Below are 20474 nucleotides of genomic sequence, written 5' to 3'. Positions count from 1 at the left end.
ACGAGAGACAGGACACAGAGTCCCCCTCAGAGGAGAGACAGGACACAGAGTCCCCCTCAGAGGAGAGACAGGACACAGAGTCCCCCTTAGAGGAGAGACAGGACACAGAGTCCCCCTTAGAGGAGAGACAGGACACAGAGTCCCCCTTAGAGGAGAGACAGGACACAGAGTCGTCCTTAGAGGAGAGACAGGACACAGAGTCGTCCTTAGAGGAGAGACAGGACACAGAGTCCCCCTTAGAGGAGAGACAGGACACAGAGTCGTCCTTAGAGGAGAGACAGGACACAGAGTCGTCCTTAGAGGAGAGACAGGACACAGAGTCCCCCTTAGAGGAGAGACAGGACACAGAGTCGTCCTTAGAGGAGAGACAGGACACAGAGTCGTCCTTAGAGGAGAGACAGGACACAGAGTCCCCCTTAGAGGAGAGACAGGACACAGAGTCCCCCTTAGAGGAGAGACAGGACACAGAGTCGTCCTCAGAGGAGAGACAGGACACAGAGTCGTCCTTAGAGGAGAGACAGGACACAGAGTCGTCCTCAGAGGAGAGACAGGACACAGAGTCGTCCTTAGAGGAGAGACAGGACACAGAGTCGTCCTTAGAGGAGAGACAGGACACAGAGTCCCCCTTAGAGGAGAGACAGGACACAGAGTCCCCCTTAGAGGAGAGACAGGACACAGAGTCCCCCTCAGAGGAGAGACAGGACACAGAGTCCCCCTTAGAGGAGAGACAGGACACAGAGTCCCCCTTAGAGGAGAGACAGGACACAGAGTCGTCCTTAGAGGAGAGACAGGACACAGAGTCGTCCTTAGAGGAGAGACAGGACACAGAGTCGTCCTTAGAGGAGAGACAGGACACAGAGTCGTCCTTAGAGGAGAGACAGGACACAGAGTCCCCCTCAGAGGAGAGACAGGACACAGAGTCGTCCTTAGAGGAGAGACAGGACACAGAGTCCCCCTCAGAGGAGAGACAGGACACAGAGTCGTCCTTAGAGGAGAGACAGGACACAGAGTCCCCCTCAGAGGAGAGACAGGACACAGAGTCCCCCTCAGAGGAGAGACAGGACACAGAGTCGTCCTTAGAGGAGAGACAGGACACAGAGTCCCCCTCAGAGGAGAGACAGGACACAGAGTCCCCCTTAGAGGAGAGGCAGGACACAGAGTCGTCCTTAGAGGAGAGACAGGACACAGAGTCCCCCTCAGAGGAGAGACAGGACACAGAGTCGTCCTTAGAGGAGAGACAGGACACAGAGTCCCCCTCAGACGAGAGACAGGACACAGAGTCGTCCTTAGAGGAGATACAGGACACAGAGTCCCCCTCAGAGGAGAGACAGGACACGGAGTCCCCCTTAGAGGAGAGACAGGACACAGAGTCCCCCTCAGAGGAGAGACAGGACACAGAGTCCCCCTTAGAGGAGAGACAGGACACAGAGTCGTCCTTAGAGGAGAGACAGGACACAGAGTCGTCCTTAGAGGAGAGACAGGACACAGAGTCCCCCTTAGAGGAGAGACAGGACACAGAGTCCCCCTCAGAGGAGAGACAGGACACGGAGTCCCCCTTAGAGGAGAGACAGGACACAGAGTCCCCCTCAGAGGAGAGACAGGACACAGAGTCCCCCTTAGAGGAGAGACAGGACACAGAGTCGTCCTTAGAGGAGAGACAGGACACAGAGTCGTCCTCAGAGGAGAGACAGGACACAGAGTCCCCCTCAGGGGACAGACAGGACACAGAGTCGTCCTTAGAGGAGAGACAGGACACAGAGTCGTCCTTAGAGGAGAGACAGGACACAGAGTCCCCCTCAGAGGAGAGACAGGACACAGAGTCCCCCTTAGAGGAGAGACAGGACACAGAGTCCCCCTCAGAGGAGAGACAGGACACAGAGTCCCCCTCAGAGGAGAGACAGGACACAGAGTCGTCCTTAGAGGAGAGACAGGACACAGAGTCCCCCTCAGAGGAGAGACAGGACACAGAGTCCCCCTTAGAGGAGAGACAGGACACAGAGTCCCCCTTAGAGGAGAGACAGGACACAGAGTCGTCCTTAGAGGAGAGACAGGACACAGAGTCCCCCTTAGAGGAGAGACAGGACACAGAGTCCCCCTCAGAGGAGAGACAGGACACAGAGTCCCCCTTAGAGGAGAGACAGGACACAGAGTCGTCCTTAGAGGAGAGACAGGACACAGAGTCGTCCTTAGAGGAGAGACAGGACACAGAGTCCCCCTCAGAGGAGAGACAGGACACAGAGTCCCCCTCAGAGGAGAGACAGGACACAGAGTCCCCCTTAGAGGAGAGACAGGACACAGAGAGACATGCACATGCACATTGACTCTGTGCAGTTGTTCATAAAGGTGGGTGGGTGCAGAAAAGCTACATAGAATGCAGTTTTTTAAATTAATGTGTCACTGAAAAATGATTATTTTTATGCCTGGGTAATGTTAATCTGGGTATGTCATTAGGCTAATAGATGTAGTCAAACATGTCTGTCAGAGGTCATCTTTTCAAGATGAAGGAACCGCGAAAGAAGCAGATCCATTCTATGACTGAGTCTCTCTCTCTCTGTTTCTCTCTTTCTCACACACACACACACACACACACACACACACACACACACACACACACACACACACACACACACACACACGCACTCACGCTCACACACATACACACACACACGCACTCACGCTCACACACATACACGCACGCACACACTCACTCACACTCACACTCACTCACTCACTCACAAAGGGACAGGGGTTAGGGGGTGTGGTAAGGGTGAATTGCTGTTATTTTCTGGGACTGTGCTGAAGCCCTGTCTCATTACTTGCATATTCTGCATTCTGCTTCAGACACCAACTCCTGTGCAGGGAAAATCCTTCTCCAGACTCGGACCGGGATGTGTAAAATTTGCCACGAGGGTGTCAGGAATTTCATACTTTGCTTCCAAAACAGCTAAGCATCCCGGGGGCCAGAGTTAGGAGCACACAGGATCCCACTCAGACAGAGAGGTTTTGGGGCTGAAAAGCTGCAACACACCGACCCTCCTCTCTTTGCCTACAGCCTACTGTTTTTGCATTCTCTTTTTCCACCTCTTTTGGGATGTAAACCTCTCTCTCTTCCCCTCTCTCCACGCCAGGGCCTCGGACAAGGATGCCCACGGGCCAACAGCGACCGTCGCAGAGTTTTTGGGGATTCTCATGCGTGCCCGCTCAGACTGTGGGAATGCTTGAGTGAAGTGCGGCTCCCGAGACCGAGACGGAGCTCAGGATTATGTTCGTTGTCACGGTTGCGGCAGTGCTGGTCTATTTCGCTGTGCAAAACGCCGGAGCTTTGACACCTGGGACAGCATGTTGGCATGGTTACCTGTCGGGTGTGGGTAAGAACAGGAGCTGTGTGGGTGAGTTGTGTTCACGCCTGTCCTGTCCACAACTTGACCTGGAGTCAGTTTAGGTGGCAGACAACAGAACTAGGACGCCAGAATTAGGATTCTTGACAGAAACAAACCCTATTTGATGGGTTTGTTGTGTAGCATATACATTTGGACTATTTATAATTATGCTTGGCAGTTTTCATGTGTAGTCAATCTCCCTTTGATGCTGCTGTAATCACATCAAAACCCCTCCTGAACAAATGGAAATGGAAATTCTAAGCCTGCCAAAATGTGTCTTTACTAAGGTACAAATTGCATTGTGAATCTGTCTCTCCATCTATTGTTCATAATGATAGTAGGCCTACTCTTGACTAACTTGTCTCCCTCATTATCTACACATCACTCCAACATAGACAGTATGTGTACTGTAACTGAAAGTATCAATCGGCATTTTGTTTAGACCTGTAGGTAAATAGTGACCTTTACAAGGGTAACCTTCATATCCCAGGAAAACAGTGTGGGGGAGGGTCACCAGAAGTCTTTCCGATGTCCATGCGTCACCGAGCCCTGGCTGGGCAGACAGTGTGATCTGAGCCGGGCTCGCCCATCCAGCCTGCTGTCAGGGTGGCGCTCTGTCACCGGCTGAGCACACACATTTGGTGGGAAGCCACATACATATGAGTGATCCCTTGTGGACAAACTTATCCCTCCTGACTGGATCATGCCCCCCCCCCCATGCTAAGTTGACCGGGCATGAACGAACATGACCATTTCAACCCTCAGATGACCAGACATGGATGTGTAGGCTACTGTAAGACTCTATCCTATGGTAATCCACCGAAAATAGCAATATAAACTCATTGATACATTAATCTTAATAGAAATACTGTATACTAATTTAACCAGAGAGCCATATCAAGATGTAATGGTACATATAGCCACCAAGAGACATCGGTTGAATCAGACAGAGCCAGCTTGAGATTGACACAAAGATGGCCAGCCTTTCAACATGGCTAATGACAATCTGACCTGGACGCTGTGCCCTAGCTACTTCGCAATGACCCATTCTAAAAGAGGTCCCTACCAGTCGTCATGGAGACCCATCATGCAGACAGATGAGTCATTGTGTGTCAGTCCCTGCTCACAGGTTCATTGTTCCTCTCATTCCTCAGCATCTAGCAGCGGTACCCATGGTCCCTCATGATGTTGTTCGTCTACGTGTTGACATGTGAGACTAGATCACAATGTTTTTTGGGGTCAAGGAAGAGCCGATTGGATGACACAGTCAGAAATGTGATGGACCTGTTGTTCAGCTAGTAAACAGATCATTGTTTTTTACTTTTAGACAGTAGAGGTAAGAGTTGTTAAGAAAATGGGCTTCTTCAACAATAATAGCTCTTATATTTTTCTACAGTTGAAATTGCTCATCAAATACACTAAAAATAGAATTTTAAAGATAAATACATGGAGGGTAGATCGAGTCGCAAAAATCTCAATGTAAACAGTATAGAACCTTCATTTTCATCAAGTTCTGCACCTTCAGAAACAGTTTGATTTGTGTTTAATATGATATATGAAATTAAGAACCTTACACAGAAATCCACATAACAATCTCAAAGATAATCCACTCAAAGTCTGCCCTGCCTGGGGAAGACTGCGTTCATTCATGTGAGGATTTGCGCTGTGAAAGGATGACATGAAATGTGATGTTGCTTAGAGACAACGGTTTTATTCGAAAGCAGCTCTGCTGCCTTGAACTTCACCCCATTTAATACCATGAATAGGCTTTTCTAGTGATTAACATCCATTTGACACATGTAACAATGATATCAGCACCAAGCAGCACACAGTGTAAAACAACAACTGTCAGACATTCTACCACAATTATTTTAAGTGATGTGTCCAGCCTTGGATTAAAAAAAACAAAAACAATTTCCAACAAATGAACAAGACAGCTCAGTTCATTCATGCCCCTTGTTCATCATGATGTCATCAGCCAAAGCTCTACCCCAATGGAAAGGCTATCTGCTCTAACAACAACAACAACAACAACGACAATTTGTATTCAGTAGATGGCACCATATAAAGTATACAGCACATATTGTAGTATAATATCTGTGTACTACATAGTACATGTACTGTATATATGGACTGTCATTAAGAATCTGTGATCCTCTTGGACAGAACCAAAGCCCTACGTGATCTTCGGTCATGGGAAGGCCATATACCGCATGGACCTGGATGGACGGCACCGGAGGAGGCTGGTGGCCGGAGTCGGAAACTCCATTCTTCTGGACTTCCACTACACGGAGAGGACAGTGTACTGGGCTGATATAAACACTGGGGTTATCTACAAGGCCACGACGGATGGGACACACAGACAGGTGCTTCAGTTTCACTGAAAACTAAGCAGCAATGCTATTGGTTAATGATAGGTCAATGCCATTTCAGGGTTTCCGTCACAACAGATTGTTGAGTGATTAGTTATGCATATTGCTTTATTAATACTTGCAGATCATTTAGGGCAGGCCAACAGTTAAGAAACAGGACCTGCAGCAAAAGCCAATCATTAGACCTTGTGTAGTATGGACCAGATGATCAATCCAGCATGTAATGTACAAAGGAAACTTCTCAATAAGGACTTTGTAGATACATAAACATATGCCTATCACGTCTCTCTGACCGAGAAGACCACCTAACCTTTTCATACTGGACGCAATGATGAGTGCTATAGATGTCACAAGTAATAAACCTAAGAGCAGAGTGATAAACAACATACAAGGGCTTAAGACTAGAGTAGAGGCAGAGGCATGCCTATAAATCACATCACCATAATCCAGAACAGCTTCAACAATCCTTTTTCTACACATTATAGAAGTGTACACATTATAGGACATTTTGTTTTTCTTTCAGTACCATATAGTTGTTGAACCATATGTGTTGGTGCTGGCTAGAACTCAGGGTTCAAGGGCTTCAGGTGTTGCGACACAGTGACATTGGAATCTCATTGGAATCTCACCTTTGCATTTCTCCAGAAACTTTACTCATCTGAGAAAGACATCTCAGGTCTGGCGGTTGACTGGATCCATAACGTCATCTTCTGGACCAGTGGAGAAAAGGGAACCATCAGACGAGTGGACACAAATGGGAAAGATGAGAAGACTCTTTTAAGACACTTATCTCAGCCATGTTGCATAGCGAGTGACCCAAGTGACAGGTAATTCCTTCATCTTTGACAAAGAGTTTTCAAAGCGAGTAAACACGCCATTGGTGACAATGATTTCAATGCACATTCCACATTCACCTTTAGCCGGAATAGCGGCCATCTTTATTGTCTGTTACTATACTGTACATTCTGGGCCTTGAAACAGTCTCCCCCCGTCAAACACGACTGGCACATAGGTGAAAACTTACTGAATGGCTCTCACATACCTCCTCTCTCTGGCCAGAGACAAAGGTAGCCATTTTGACTAGCAAGGATGACGGCCTCGCGCCAGCCATTTTATTGCATTTCAGTTTCTACATTTCAAACATTCTGAGTCACTTGGATGTGAGTTCACAATTTCAGGAGAGCTGGGGCCTACAGTATGTTGTCCTTATATCTTTCACAGAGTTACATTTCCTCCAATAATGGGCACAAACCTTTAAATCTTACCAGTGTGTGCGCTCTGTACTTAGCCTGCCACATTAGGGTATTCATTTAGGAATTTTCTATCGGTTTGATAAGGGCAAAAGGTTCCATGTAGGTTATCTGAGAGACTGGTGCCATGTCCTTGTCTCATAACCTTACTTCTCCCAAGGTTTCTCTTCTGGTTGTCGGATGGAATCACACCAAGTATCCAGCGGTCAAACTTGGCTGGAGAGATGACCACTACAGTTCTAAAGATTCCAGAGAAACTTAGAGCACTGTCCATCGACCGAACTGACAAGAGACTGTTCTGGGTCCAGTTTGGCTCTGAGGGAGCAAGCACCATTGGCTCCTGTGATTACAACGGAAATGTCATCAATATCTTCGACCATCCTCTACGGTAAGTGTAGCATGGCAAATATTGCCAGTGATAATTTGAGACTATCATCCTAATATACAGCCAGATGCCCCCCTCAGATTTACAACAGGAGATCTGATCTTCTGATCAGGGATAGTCCTTGAAGCTATAGAATCAATACTCAGAAGCCATCGTGTCAGCTTTGTTTTTCAAGGTTCTAGGGGGTTTATTTGTCATGTGTACATAATACGGTTACCATGGACAATTAAATGCTTAATGTGTTCCACCAGGTCTCAGTCTTTGGGGATATCTGTGTTCCTGGAGAATGTCTACTACACTGACGTTACGTCCCGGGCCATTAGACAAGTTAACAAGTACACAGGGGGGGAATCAGAAAACATCAGCCTGAAGCCGATGGTACACCCTCCCATAGATCTGAACGTGGTACACCCCCTCAACCAGCCAATAGAAGACTCCATCCCTGTCTCCCCAGGTCAGAAGTCACTTATCAGTATCTCTGTAAAGGTTCATATGACCTTGCTTTGGTGAGTAGATATTAACATTCCCCTTGTCCTGTAGGATGTGATGGACAAGCAGGCCCATGTGTAAATGTGTGCTCCAGTTCAGCTAAGCAGGGGCTCTGTCAGTGCAGTGAAGGCTTTGCCCTCAGCAAGCATGGCAACTTCTGTGAAGGTAAGATACTACTAAAGCCAGCTATACCGTTTGTGTTTACTCTAATACACTAGCTATACCAAATCAGTATCTATTTCAATAATTACGAAAATGAATGGTTAACTACAGTGTATGGTGAACAACAAATAAACTAAACTGTACATGCTTACATTAATTTTTTATTGAACTGTGTTCATTTTCTGGTGCTGTAGATGTCAACGAGTGTGCCTTTTGGAACCATGGGTGTTCCTTGGGTTGTGAGAACATTCCGGGTTCCTACTTCTGCACCTGCCCAGAGGGCTATGCCCTGCTTCCTGATAGAAAAACCTGCCAAGGTAAGAGAAGGCTCTCTGAGACTGTTCCTTTGTTTTAGTGTGTAAAGATTTCCCAGGCTTTTCCATTTTGGTTGATGATTTGACCTGGAGATCAATCACAACACTTGGAATTTGTCTTGCTCTCTTTAAAATGCGATATGCCGCCATGAACTAATAATCAATTAAAAATGTTGTGGCCAATCATCTTTGGTGGAATTATAGTCATTCACAGGTATGGGCAATGAGTGGTATTTCAAGCACATTTTTGTAGACCTGGTGTAAAAGGAGCTGTTGGTGTCCACTGGACCTCAGTCCGACCCTGCGGACCCAATAAAACGAATAGGTCAAGCAGACCAGACAGAATAGACAGAGGCTAGGTGCCAATTTACTGTCAGGTTACCTGGGTCAAACCACAGGCCCTCAGTGGACGTCTGTAGAGTCTGGGACAGGGCACCAAAGAGGTTGTATAAGGTAGACAGGGACGAGGAAAGGGATGCCTCATGGGAAAAGGTGTGGCTTGTTTTCAAAGATACTCTGTTATGTTTGAGTTAGCCATAGCATAGGCCAACATGATTGTAGGCCTATTACAATCAAGTTGTAACACTTATCTTGGAAAGACTACCCCTTAAAGTCCATTCTAATCACATAACAACAATGACCTACTTCTTACTGTAGCATGAGCAGTGTGATTTTGCACTTACCCTGTACTTAAGAACTTAATGTCCCTAAGTGATTTGAAGGGAGCATGTTGTGTTTGATGGTTTCTCTCACACTAGCCCTGCTATAGTTCTACATGCCCTTGTTCCCAGGGCTGAGGGGGGGCAGAGACCCCGGCCAGCCACACTCATCTGTCAGAACACAAACAGAATACAATGTGTTTACTGTCAATTTGGCTTCGTATAGAATGTGTACAATGCTAACCACCTTTATTGCTCTCACTGGCTAAACAGACTATTATGTCTCCGTCCTTCTGGCAAAAGTTCAACTTTTCCCAACTTTTTTTTTCTTCTGGCAAACAGATAGAACATCAAATCCGTACTCTCGCTGTATCTACGCTGTCCATTAATGGATGGGTCCCATAGAGAATGAATTGAAATTAACAGATATGGAAAAACACAACAGAATAGTGTGGCCAGGGCTAGAGACTGAGCCAGACAGCCAGTCAGATTAGATGATGATTAGACATTAGTAATAGGGGACTTATTTAGTCAGCAGCTTTGTCCTGCTAAGCTGGTTAACCGACAACCTTTGCCAAGGTACAGAAGATTATGAACGTGTGTGGTTGTTAGACTTAGTTCCTAGTCTGTTATGAGGACAGCACAACAGACTAGAAAAAAACAATGAAGAAGATCCAGGGGTGTAAGCTAGCCTACATGAAAGGCATGGGGTGACAAAATGTTTTAAAACTCCCCCAATCTGAGACGAAGGCAATCTCAAACCCATCCTACAAAGTTTACAATGATAGGTTGTTTTTGTGGTGATGTTTTATGCCATTGTAATGTAACTGGTGGAAATGTAAACAGTGAAATAAGCAATGGCGGATGATCATCCTACCTCATTCAGCTAAATGTTGTGTATTAAGCGCAGCTGGTGACACAAGTCATCAACAGATTTCCAATATAAGTACCCAGTCTTTGATCAATACAGGTTTGCTATTGCTATTTAACGAGATGAGTGGACGAAAAAAGGGCAAAGGAAGGCCAAGTCGCAGGCAACAGCCCAGTGGAGAGGGTGAACACTTGGTTCACTTCAGGAACCTCGTAGGCACCCACCCGACAGTGGAGGAAGCAGAGCAGGAGATACCTGCGGTCCTCGAAAATCCCAATATTGATGATGGCCCTTTTACAGCTGTGGAGCTCACCAGGGTGAAATCCCCTCCTAAGCAGGGAAAGAGTGCTGGACCAGACTGCATTCCCTCAGAGGTCTTTAAGAACTGCAACCTTGAGGACATCATCTTTGACATCTGCAACCTTGCCCTAATGACAAGCCTGATATTATGGTCTCTCTCCAACATCATCCCAGTGCCTAAATCCTGGGATCTCTCAAAGCCAGACAACTACTGCGGCATCAGCCTGACTTGTATCATTGCAAAAATGTACAACCGCATGATACTTAACAGGCTGCGGAGCGCCATTGACCCACACTTGAGAGAACCAGAATGGCTTTAGAGAGGGGAGGTCCACAGTAACTCAGATCTTGACCCAAAGGAGGATCATCGAGGAGGTGCAGAAGAACAACATGTGTTTTATTGATTTCAAAAAGGCATTTGACTCAATTCACAGAGGTGTCATGATGAAAATCCTTTAGGCCTATGGTGTTCCCTCCAATTCACTTCGGGCCTTAGGAACCGTGTATTCGAACACAAGGGCAAGGGTTGTGACACCGGATGGCAACAGTGAGGATTTGGACATCATGGCGGGAGTGTTATAAGGGGACACCCTCGCACCCTTCCTCTTTATAATAGTCCTGGACTACACACTGAGGCAGGCAATCCAGGGAAGAGAGGAGGATCTCAGCTTCACTATTACACCTAGGAGGTTGAGAAGGTGTCCCGCTGTAGTCCTAACAGACCTGGACTACGCTGACAACATCAGCCTGATATCTAAGTACGTGAGGCAAGCACAAGAGCTCCTGACCAGAGTGAGAATGTGCCAAGGTGGGTCCTGGACTGAACGCCAAGAAAACTGAGGTCATCACCTATAACACCCCGGAACATCTGCCCCTAATGGCAGCTGAAGGTACTGCTCTGAAGGAGGTTGAAGACTTCAAATACCCGAGCTTTGGGTCAACTCAACGGAGCAGGACCTCAAAGTTAGGAAGGCGCTCACGTGGAGAGCTCTAAACGGCATGAGCAACGTGTGGAAAGCCAACCTCCCCCATGGTCTTATGGGAGCCATCTCCATGGCGCGGATGCAAGTCGCCAGGACGTCCTACCAAAACATTTGTGGACATAATTAAGAAGGATGCGAAAGTAGAGACCACCGACGAGATCCCCAGGTGTGTGGAGGACCAGGATAACTGGAGACAAAGATGGGAGGCCCGTCTGTGGACGACCCTGTTGATGATGACTGCAGCGCTGTTCGAAGGATTCCCTAGAACGTGTCTGGTCAGAGTTAGGCCAGCTTTAGTCTGAGACGTGTCTGGTCAGAGTTAGGCCAGCTTTAGTCTGAGACCTGGATACTGTCCTTACCTGCACCCCACTTAAAGCTCTTTCTACCACGTTATGGTTGCAGTAGACACAGTCCAACGCTCTTACATCACATGCAGGGTGGGCCGACTCAGAAGGCATTCTCATCTCATCACACTTTCACCTATTTGGCTGGGATTAAGCCTGACTTCATAAAGGGATTTGACTGAGGTAGAGGTAAAGAAGCTTGTTGTCCACCACCAACCATCTGGCTTTGTCTTAATCCACTCGCTATCACTAAAGGCGGTGATGCTGCCAAAAATAGTGGAGGAATATTCTCACAGTGCATCACCTAGTCCTAGTTCACATTTCAGTTGAGGGATGTTAGGTGCACTTCTTACTGTACTTGTCTGTGAGAAGTTTGTAATATTTACTTGTTTTGTAAGAACATTTTGTCTCCAATGTAGTAGATTTTTATTAGTTATTTTACATAATTATCTCCAACAATTGTAAGCACCTACCGACCTAAAATCTAGCACTGAGCTGAGTTAGCATGCATGCTCCTGTCTCTGTAATGGCCTTAGTGTCATGTCAGAGATCATGGGCTAGCAGAGGATTGTCTGGTGAGGGTCTTGTTCTGGAGACCGCACCCGTGTAGCACGACCCACAGACAGACAGACACAGAAATACTCGGCCCAAGGGCTGTTTATTAAAACTAGAGGACAAACAAACGGTAGCAACTAAACAGGGGAGTCTAAGGTGGGGGGAAGTGTGGTGCGTGTCTAATGTGAGTGAGGTGTGTAATTATGCTGTGTGAATGTGTGTATGTGCTAAGTGATGTGTTGGCAACGTGCGTGCACCTATCACAGTGTCCAGTCCGGGGTCCAAAGGGGGCAGTCTGAGGGAAAGGTGAGGGGGCACCGGGAGGTCAGTCTGTGGGGTCCAGGGCCTTGGGGCTCAGGGGCTCTGGGCTCAGGGGGTTCAGGAGGAACCTCCTCCTCTTCCTCTCTCTGGCTCTTCCTCCTCCTCTCTCTCTGTCTCATCCTCCTCTCTCCTCCTCCTCTCTCTCTGGCTCCTTCTCTCTCTCTGGCTCAACCTCTCTCCTCCTCCTCCTCTCTCTCTGGCTCCTTCTCTCTCTCTGTCTCATCCTCCTCCTCCTCCTCTTTCTCTGGCTCATCCTCCTCTTCTCTCTCTCTCTGGCTCATCCTCCTCTCTCCTCCTCTCTCTCTGGCTCCTCCTCATTCTCTCTCTGGCTCATCCTCCTCTCTCCTCCTCCTCTCTTTCTGGCTCCTCCTTCTCTCTCTCTCTCTCTCTGGCTCATCCTCCTCTCTCCTCCTCTCTTTCTGGCTCCTCCTCCTTCTCTCTCTCTCTCTGGCTCATCCTCCTCTCTCCTCCTCTCTTTCTGGCTCCTCCTCCTTCTCTCTCTCTCTCTCTGGCTCATCCTCCTCTCTCCTCCTCCTCTCTTTCTGGCTCCTCCTCCTTCTCTCTCTCTCTCTGGCTCATCCTCCTCTCTCCTCCTCCTCTCTCTGGCTCCTCCTCCTTCTCTCTCTCTCTCTGGCTCATCCTCCTCTCTCCTCCTCCTCTCTTTCTGGCTCCTCCTCCTTCTCTCTCTCTCTCTCTCTGGCTCATCATCCTCTCTCTGGCTCCTCCTCCTTCTCTCTCTCTCTCTCTCTGGCTCATCCTCCTCTCTCCTCCTCCTCTCTCTCTGGCTCCTCCTCCTCTCTCTCAATTCAATTCAATGGGCTTTATTGGCATGAAAGAACAAATGTTCATATTGCTAAAGCAACAGTGGAATTCCAGAAATATACATATAAATTAAAGTCTTATACATAAAAAGCTAAATAAATATAAGTAACTCAAGAAAAAAAGGAAATAAAAAGTACTCATCCTCTTCCTCCCACAAAAGCTCCAGTACATCCAGAACAGTGCTGCCAGGATCCTGATGGGAGTGGAAATACCATATCACCCCTATCCTGGCATCTTTGCACTGGCTACAAATCAACCCCCCCATCCGTCAACAACTCACGCGACAATCACAATAAAAATGATCAATCCCCCCCCGTCAACAACTCGACCGACAATCAAATTAACGGGGAAGGGGATAAATCTCACTCCAAGTTTTTGGTCAAACTTTGCAGCCCTGCTGTAATGTTCTGGGGTTGTTGTGTATCGCTCTATATGGTCTTAGGGGCACCACTGTTTAGCTGGGGGGGTTGTTTCCCCCCGGGAACAATAAGAGTGAGGGACCAGATGTGAAACGGGTGTGATGCGAGTTGTGGATGCAGAGAACTTTATGGTGCGTTCGTTTCTAACTGGGAGGTGCAAATTGCGACTTGCTACTAGGAATGATTAAATAAAACACCTCATGAACTCGCACTTCCTCGTCGCAAATTCGGATATGTTTCTCAGCCCCCAGTTGCTCGAATGCACTAGATATAACTAGGTAACTGTGATATAATGGTTTATAGATATAACTAGGTAACTGTGATATAATGGTATATAGATATAACTAGGTAACTGTGATATAATGGTATATAGATATAACTAGGTAACTGTGATATAATGGTATATAGATATAACTAGGTAACTGTGATATAATGGTATATAGATATAACTAGGTAACTGTGATATAATGGTATATAGATATAACTAGGTAACTGTGATATAATGGTATATAGATATAACTAGGTAACTGTGATATAATGGTATATAGATATAACTAGGTAACTGTGATATAATGGTATATAGATATAACTAGGTAACTGTGATATAATGGTATATAGATATAACTAGGTAACTGATATAATGGTATATAGATATAACTAGGTAACTGTGATATAATGGTATATAGATATAACTAGGTAACTGTGATATAATGGTATATAGATATAACTAGATAACTGTGATATAATGGTATATAGATATAACTAGGTAACTCTGATATAATGGTATATAGATATAACTAGGTAACTGTGATATAATGGTATATAGATATAACTAGGTAACTCTGATATAATGGTATATAGATATAACTAGGTAACTGTGATATAATGGTATATAGATATAACTAGGTAACTGTGATATAATGGTATATAGATATAACTAGGTAACTGTGATATAATGGTATATAGATATAACTAGGTAACTGATATAATGGTATATAGATATAACTAGGTAACTGTGATATAATGGTATATAGATATAACTAGGTAACTGTGATATAATGGTATATAGATATAACTAGGTAACTGTGATATAATGGTATATAGATATAACTAGGTAACTGTGATATAATGGTATATAGATATAACTAGGTAACTGATATAATGGTATATAGATATAACTAGGTAACTGTGATATAATGGTATATAGATATAACTAGGTAACTGTGATATAATGGTATATAGATATAACTAGGTAACTGTTATATAATGGTATATAGATATAACTAGGTAACTGTGATATAATGGTATATAGATATAACTAGGTAACTGATATAATGGTATATAGATATAACTAGGTAACTGTGATATAATGGTATATAGATATAACTAGGTAACTGTGATATAATGGTATATATCTGAATGCACACAGGTCGGAGGTAGGTATTTTGCCACTTGCGACTTGCCACCTCCGACCACAAACGAACGCACCATTACTGTGTTTAGGCGTGGGCATCAGCCATATAGTTGCCAGTCATAAAGAGAGAAAATAAATCACTATTCACCAGTGAAACTCTCCTCATAACCTCTCTCCTCCTCTCTCTCTGGCTCAACCTCTCTCCTCCTCCTCCTCTCTCTCTGGCTCCTTCTCTCTCTGTCTCATCCTCCTCTCTCTCTCTCTGTCTCATCCTCCTCTCTCTCTCTCTCTGGCTCATCCTCCTCTTTCTCTGGCTCATCCTCCTCTCTCTCTCTCTGTCTCATCCTCTCTCTCTCTCTCTCTCTGTCTCATCCTCCTCCTCTTTCTCTGGCTCATCCTCCTCTCTCTCTCTCTCTCTGTCTCATCCTCTTTCTCTGGCTCATCCTCCTCTCTCTCTCTCTCTGGCTCATCCTCCTCTCTCCTAAGACGGATCGTTACAATACGTAGTGTGCAGTAGTCTACCAGGCTATAGTTGCAATGGCTGCTATGATTTCAGCAAACCACCAGATGTCACTGTGCTCTCCGTTTTCAATGCATCGGAGCTTCGGCTCTTTTCCCGACACAATCAGGAAGAAGCCCCAAAGCTTCATAAGGCCTCGTCCGCCCATCCCTAGAAAAAACAAACTAATAGTAAGTAACGAACAAGGAGAACTGGTCAAAGTACACGTTAAGGGAGCTTGTCAGTGGTGTTACCACATGTCATGGGCAGTACGTTCAAGCACTGAGGGCAGCCCTCAACGTCTTCTTGTAGCGGGATCGGCTGTGGCTGATTGGCTGATTGGCTGTGGCTGATTGGCTGATTGGCTGATTGGCTGTGGCTGATTGGCTGATTGGCTGATTGGCTGTGGCTGATTGGCTGATTGCCGATGGGCAGCACCTGTTGCTGCCTCGAGCCTTGGGGCGCAGCTTGGGAGGAAACCCTAACAGGTCGAAGGTTAAATACACCACATGCATGTTTATGCTCTTGATGAGATCAGTTCATGTGGAACATTGGCAGTTACTTATGTCCAGAGCACTTCAACAACGTGTGCATCTAAAAATACTAAAACTATGGTAAACTATCATGTTTTACTTTTTAAAATCCCATATAAGCTGTTTTATTGCTAAAGTGACAACATACTGTACAGTTGTAGTTGAAACAGGCTAGCACACTGTGTTTGTTCTTTCTTGAACAGAGGCCTCCCCATGTCAGGGGAATATGACTCGGTGCCATCTTGGATGTCTTACCACTGAGGAGGGGCCAGTCTGTGTGTGTCCACAGGGGTCTGTGCTACAGCCGGATGGACAGTCCTGCACCGGTAGGCATATAAAGCAGACCTGCTGGGTCAAAATACTATTTGAAATCATTTAAATTACCATACTTACTGCACCCATGCTTGATTGTTTTTGTCAACCAATGGGCTGTTCCTAAAACGGCATGGCCCAACCCACCTGACACTCCAGGCAGGCTCAAAGCTAAAGTAACTGAAATTAACTATTCAATTCAAATAGTATTTCGAGCCAGATTTGAAATAAAGTCTACCAAAGAATTCCAGTGTTGGCTAAAAACTACCAAGGGCTGTGAAAGTGCTGCAGAATGTGTGAGTCTCTCTTGTGTGAGTCTCTCTTGTGTGTTGGGACGTCAGGGTGCTCCTCGGAGGACAGGGGGGGATGTAGCCAGGCGTGTTCCCCCGTCAGCCCCGCCCGCTGGCAGTGTGAGTGTCTACCTGGATATCAGCTTGACCAGGATGGCAGACGCTGCATGGCCACAGGTGATTCATCTTCCTGTCTCAGGTAGTCTCATGGCAAAACCAAAGAGTAGCCAGAAACCTCCCAGAAAATGTTCTTGACGTTTGTCTTTATTTACCCCTCCGGTATCATCACCTCCTAGGACCACCTCCTTATTTGCTGTTTGCCAACATAGTGGACATAAGACAAGTGAACATGGACGGGACCGGTGACCACAGACTAGTGGAAGAGCCCGGTGGAACAGTGATCGCTTTGGATTACGATCCGGTACAGAACAAAGTAGGTAACTGGACAAAGGTACATTCTGTTTACAGTTACAGACCTGTGGCACACACTTTACTAAGAAACAGTATTCAGATCCACTGCCACGGGTGTACATGCATGCTTGCATTCCCAGGTATACTTTGCCAGTACGGCCCTGAAGCGGATTGAGCGGGTCAGTCTGGATGGAGGGTCCAGGGAGGTCCTGCTGACCGGCGGTCTGGACTCCCCAGAAGGGTTGTCTGTGGACTGGATTCACCGCAAGCTGTACTGGACCGACAGAGGGTGCGCTGTGTGGCACAACCATACAATTTGACAATGTTTATTTTCAATTTCCTTTCTCAATCTTTTGCTATTTAGAGGGCCTTATTAACATGTGGTATATTTGTTTATTTTTAGTCCGGTCTAATCTTGTCCTCTCAAATCCATTCTACTGAAATTGACTCTCTTTCAGCCTCTCCACTATCGACCGCAGCACTTTGAGTGGGTTGAACAAAGAGACTGTTATAAAGAAATGGGTTCAGCAACCAAGGGGGATTGCTGTTCACCCTCTTGCAAAGTAAGACTCTAGTCTAGTGCATGCTAATTCTTACAAACTCCAGGGATGAAAGCATTGAGAGAGACATGTCTATTCTGAAACCAAAATGGCCTTCAAAGCTGTTGGTAGCTCATGCCTGATCGACTGTATGCCATAGCAAAACAATGAAAGCTCATTTAAAACCCACAACTTCTTACTATGCCTTGTGAGTATGATGATGTCCATTTTGTTTTTGTAGGAAGTTGTTCTGGACGGACATGGGTAGCCGGCCTGCTGTGGAAAGTGCCTCTTTGGAAGGCAATGACCGCGTGGTCATTGCAAGCACAGACCTGGTGTCCCCTAGTGGCCTGACCATAGACTTCACCGAGGACCGTCTGTACTGGTGTGACAGCGAGACGGGGGTGGTGGAGAGAGCAGCCCTGGACGGCTCGGAGAGACGAGCGCTGACAGAGAACGAAGTAGGTGAGGCTTCTGTAGAGCACACACACAAACTCACACACACACACACAAACACACACGCACACACATGCGCGCACACACACACACACACGTGCACACACACACACACGTGCACACACAAACTCACGCACACGCACGCGCACACACACACACAGACACGCACACACACGCGCACACACACACACACATGCACACACACACACACTGTACACTATATGAGAGTGCACACTCATGAACACTCAATCACACACATGCAAGGCAGTCTCGTTGAAAATGGAGATGTTATTGCATCTTTAATTGATAAGATGAGTGGATTGATGAGTGGATTGGTTTCAGACAAACAAGTAAATATAATTAACCTTAATAAATACAGGTAAGTCAATTAAGAGCAATTTCTTATTTCTAATTAGCAACCTGTGCTAAAAGAAAAGGTTGACAGAACCCACTTGGATGGGTTTCATATGAAGCCAAGTTAGCCGATTTCATTTCTGCCAGACAGAGCCTCAAGAGACGGGTGCATCTTCATTCTAAACCTTGACATTTTGCATGGCGTCTCCTGATTGGTCCAGGTCGACCTTTTGACCTGGCGGTGTTCGAGGACCGGCTGTGGATCACAGACTGGGAGCAGCAGACGCTGAGGAGTGTGAACAAGCGCAGCGGACACAAACTGGAGCGTATCCATGGCAACATGGTTCAGCCGGCATCCATTGTGGTGGTTCACCCAATCGCCAAGCCAGGTACAATATGAGCGAAGGAAGAGAGAAATACTGGATTCAGTTAGATATTATTGCCATTTTATTTATATAGCACCATTCATACACATTAATGTAGCACATAGTGCTTTACATAAAAGGAGAAGGATAAAAACATAAATAATAAAAACACACTAAGAACATATTAGATATATAATTGTTGTTCGATATGCCTCCATGCCTACATTTGTGTCTACAATGTACACATTACTTCAGTTGAATGTTAATGAAAGACTTTTAATGTACAGCCTGTATACCTTCCTTCAGGAGCAGATGTCTGTCTTCATCAAAATGGAGGCTGTGCTCAGGTGTGTGAAAGCAGGCTGGGACTTACCCACTGTTCCTGTCTCTCACACTTTGTCCAATCAGCAAATGGCAAAGGCTGCTTGCCAATCAATGCATCCCATGAAGCCACAGGTGATAAGCTCCTCCCCCAATGTTTCAAACCGACAAATAAACTGATTTCCATATTGAAAAAGTGATCATTACAGCCAGTTAATTAATTTTTCCCTGTACACATGTATGCAGAATCCGGCGACAGTGAATCTGCAGATCCTGTTTCTCTGAAAAACAAGACATTGAATGACGAGAGCATGCCTGTCCCAGAACCAGGCCTGTCCTCCGAGCGAGAGGACGCCGAGTTTGATCTGGAGGAAGGTGGAGGACCCACACTATTCACAGAGAAGATGGTCTCGGGTAACGATGGCTCGTTTATACAGCACAGTATATAGTGGAGGAATGAAGGCCCATGGCTCAAGCTCAAAATAGTAGCAGGAATGTTTTTTCGTTAGTTTTTTGGTCTTGTTGATGTGGATGTTCCTTTGCTCTCAGACCAGGACGAGTGTTACTCCCTGCGCTGTGATGTGAACGCACAATGCGTGGTAAACGCAGGCCATCCCACCTGTCACTGTCTAGAGGGCTTCACTGGCGATGGACAACTGTGTGTGGGTGAGTATTATTTACGTATGTGGAGCACATTCAGTATGTAAGTCATGGACTAAGTTGTGTAACGTGTTTGATTTCTTGACACAGAGCGTGTGAGGTATACGATGCTGCAACGCACGCGCGCGCACACACACACACACCGTGTTAACATAACATGTGTTTACACTTTCACATGTCATCAATTGGATTACTGTTTTACTCAATCCATAAATAAAATCAATCAATCACACATACAGATACACACACACTGCAAGTGAATGTAGTGTATATGGTGTGTGTGTTTGCAGACATGGATGAGTGAATGTAGTGTATATGGGGGTGTGTGTTTCAGACATGGATGAGTGAATGTAGTGTATATGGTGTGTGTGTGTTTGCAGACATGGATGAGTGAATGTAGTGTATATGGTGGTGTGTGTTTGCAGACATGGATGAGTGAATGTAGTGTATATGGTGTGTGTGTGTTTGCAGACATGGATGAGTGAATGTAGTGTATATGGTGGTGTGTGTTTGCAGACATGGATGAGTGAATGTAGTGTATATGGTGGTGTGTGTTTCAGACATGGATGAGTGAATGTAGTGTATATGGTGTGTGTTTCAGACATGGATGAGGGAATGTAGTGTATATGGTGTGTGTTTCAGACATGGATGAGTGAATGTAGTGTATATGGTGGTGTGTGTTTCAGACATGGAT

At 45.9% G+C, this 20474-nt stretch overlaps 1 protein-coding gene across 1 annotated transcript in view; it reads left to right on the top strand.

Moving 5' to 3' along the window:
* Positions 1-3262: 3262 nt before the first annotated feature.
* The window catches only part of egf (epidermal growth factor), a gene marked incomplete at both ends in the record, with an annotated part of 23906 nt that continues 6694 nt past the window's right edge, over positions 3263-20474 (top strand). Inside the window, 17 exons of the mRNA XM_084449106.1 lie at positions 3263-3389; positions 5547-5746; positions 6398-6579; positions 7163-7390; positions 7639-7841; positions 7928-8041; positions 8233-8355; positions 16276-16398; positions 16726-16851; positions 16971-17107; positions 17226-17374; positions 17544-17648; positions 17866-18089; positions 18656-18823; positions 19106-19255; positions 19367-19534; positions 19670-19786. Of these exons, the coding sequence (XP_084305232.1) occupies positions 3263-3389; positions 5547-5746; positions 6398-6579; positions 7163-7390; positions 7639-7841; positions 7928-8041; positions 8233-8355; positions 16276-16398; positions 16726-16851; positions 16971-17107; positions 17226-17374; positions 17544-17648; positions 17866-18089; positions 18656-18823; positions 19106-19255; positions 19367-19534; positions 19670-19786 (2644 nt within the window). The remainder of the gene's footprint in view (positions 3390-5546; positions 5747-6397; positions 6580-7162; positions 7391-7638; positions 7842-7927; positions 8042-8232; positions 8356-16275; positions 16399-16725; positions 16852-16970; positions 17108-17225; positions 17375-17543; positions 17649-17865; positions 18090-18655; positions 18824-19105; positions 19256-19366; positions 19535-19669; positions 19787-20474) is intronic.

Source organism: Borostomias antarcticus, assembly GCF_949987555.1.
Source record: "Borostomias antarcticus genome assembly, chromosome: 14".
Taxonomy (NCBI): domain Eukaryota; kingdom Metazoa; phylum Chordata; class Actinopteri; order Stomiiformes; family Stomiidae; genus Borostomias; species Borostomias antarcticus.
Note: the sequence above shows the minus strand (reverse complement) of the source record. Positions and strands in the feature narration are given on the sequence as shown.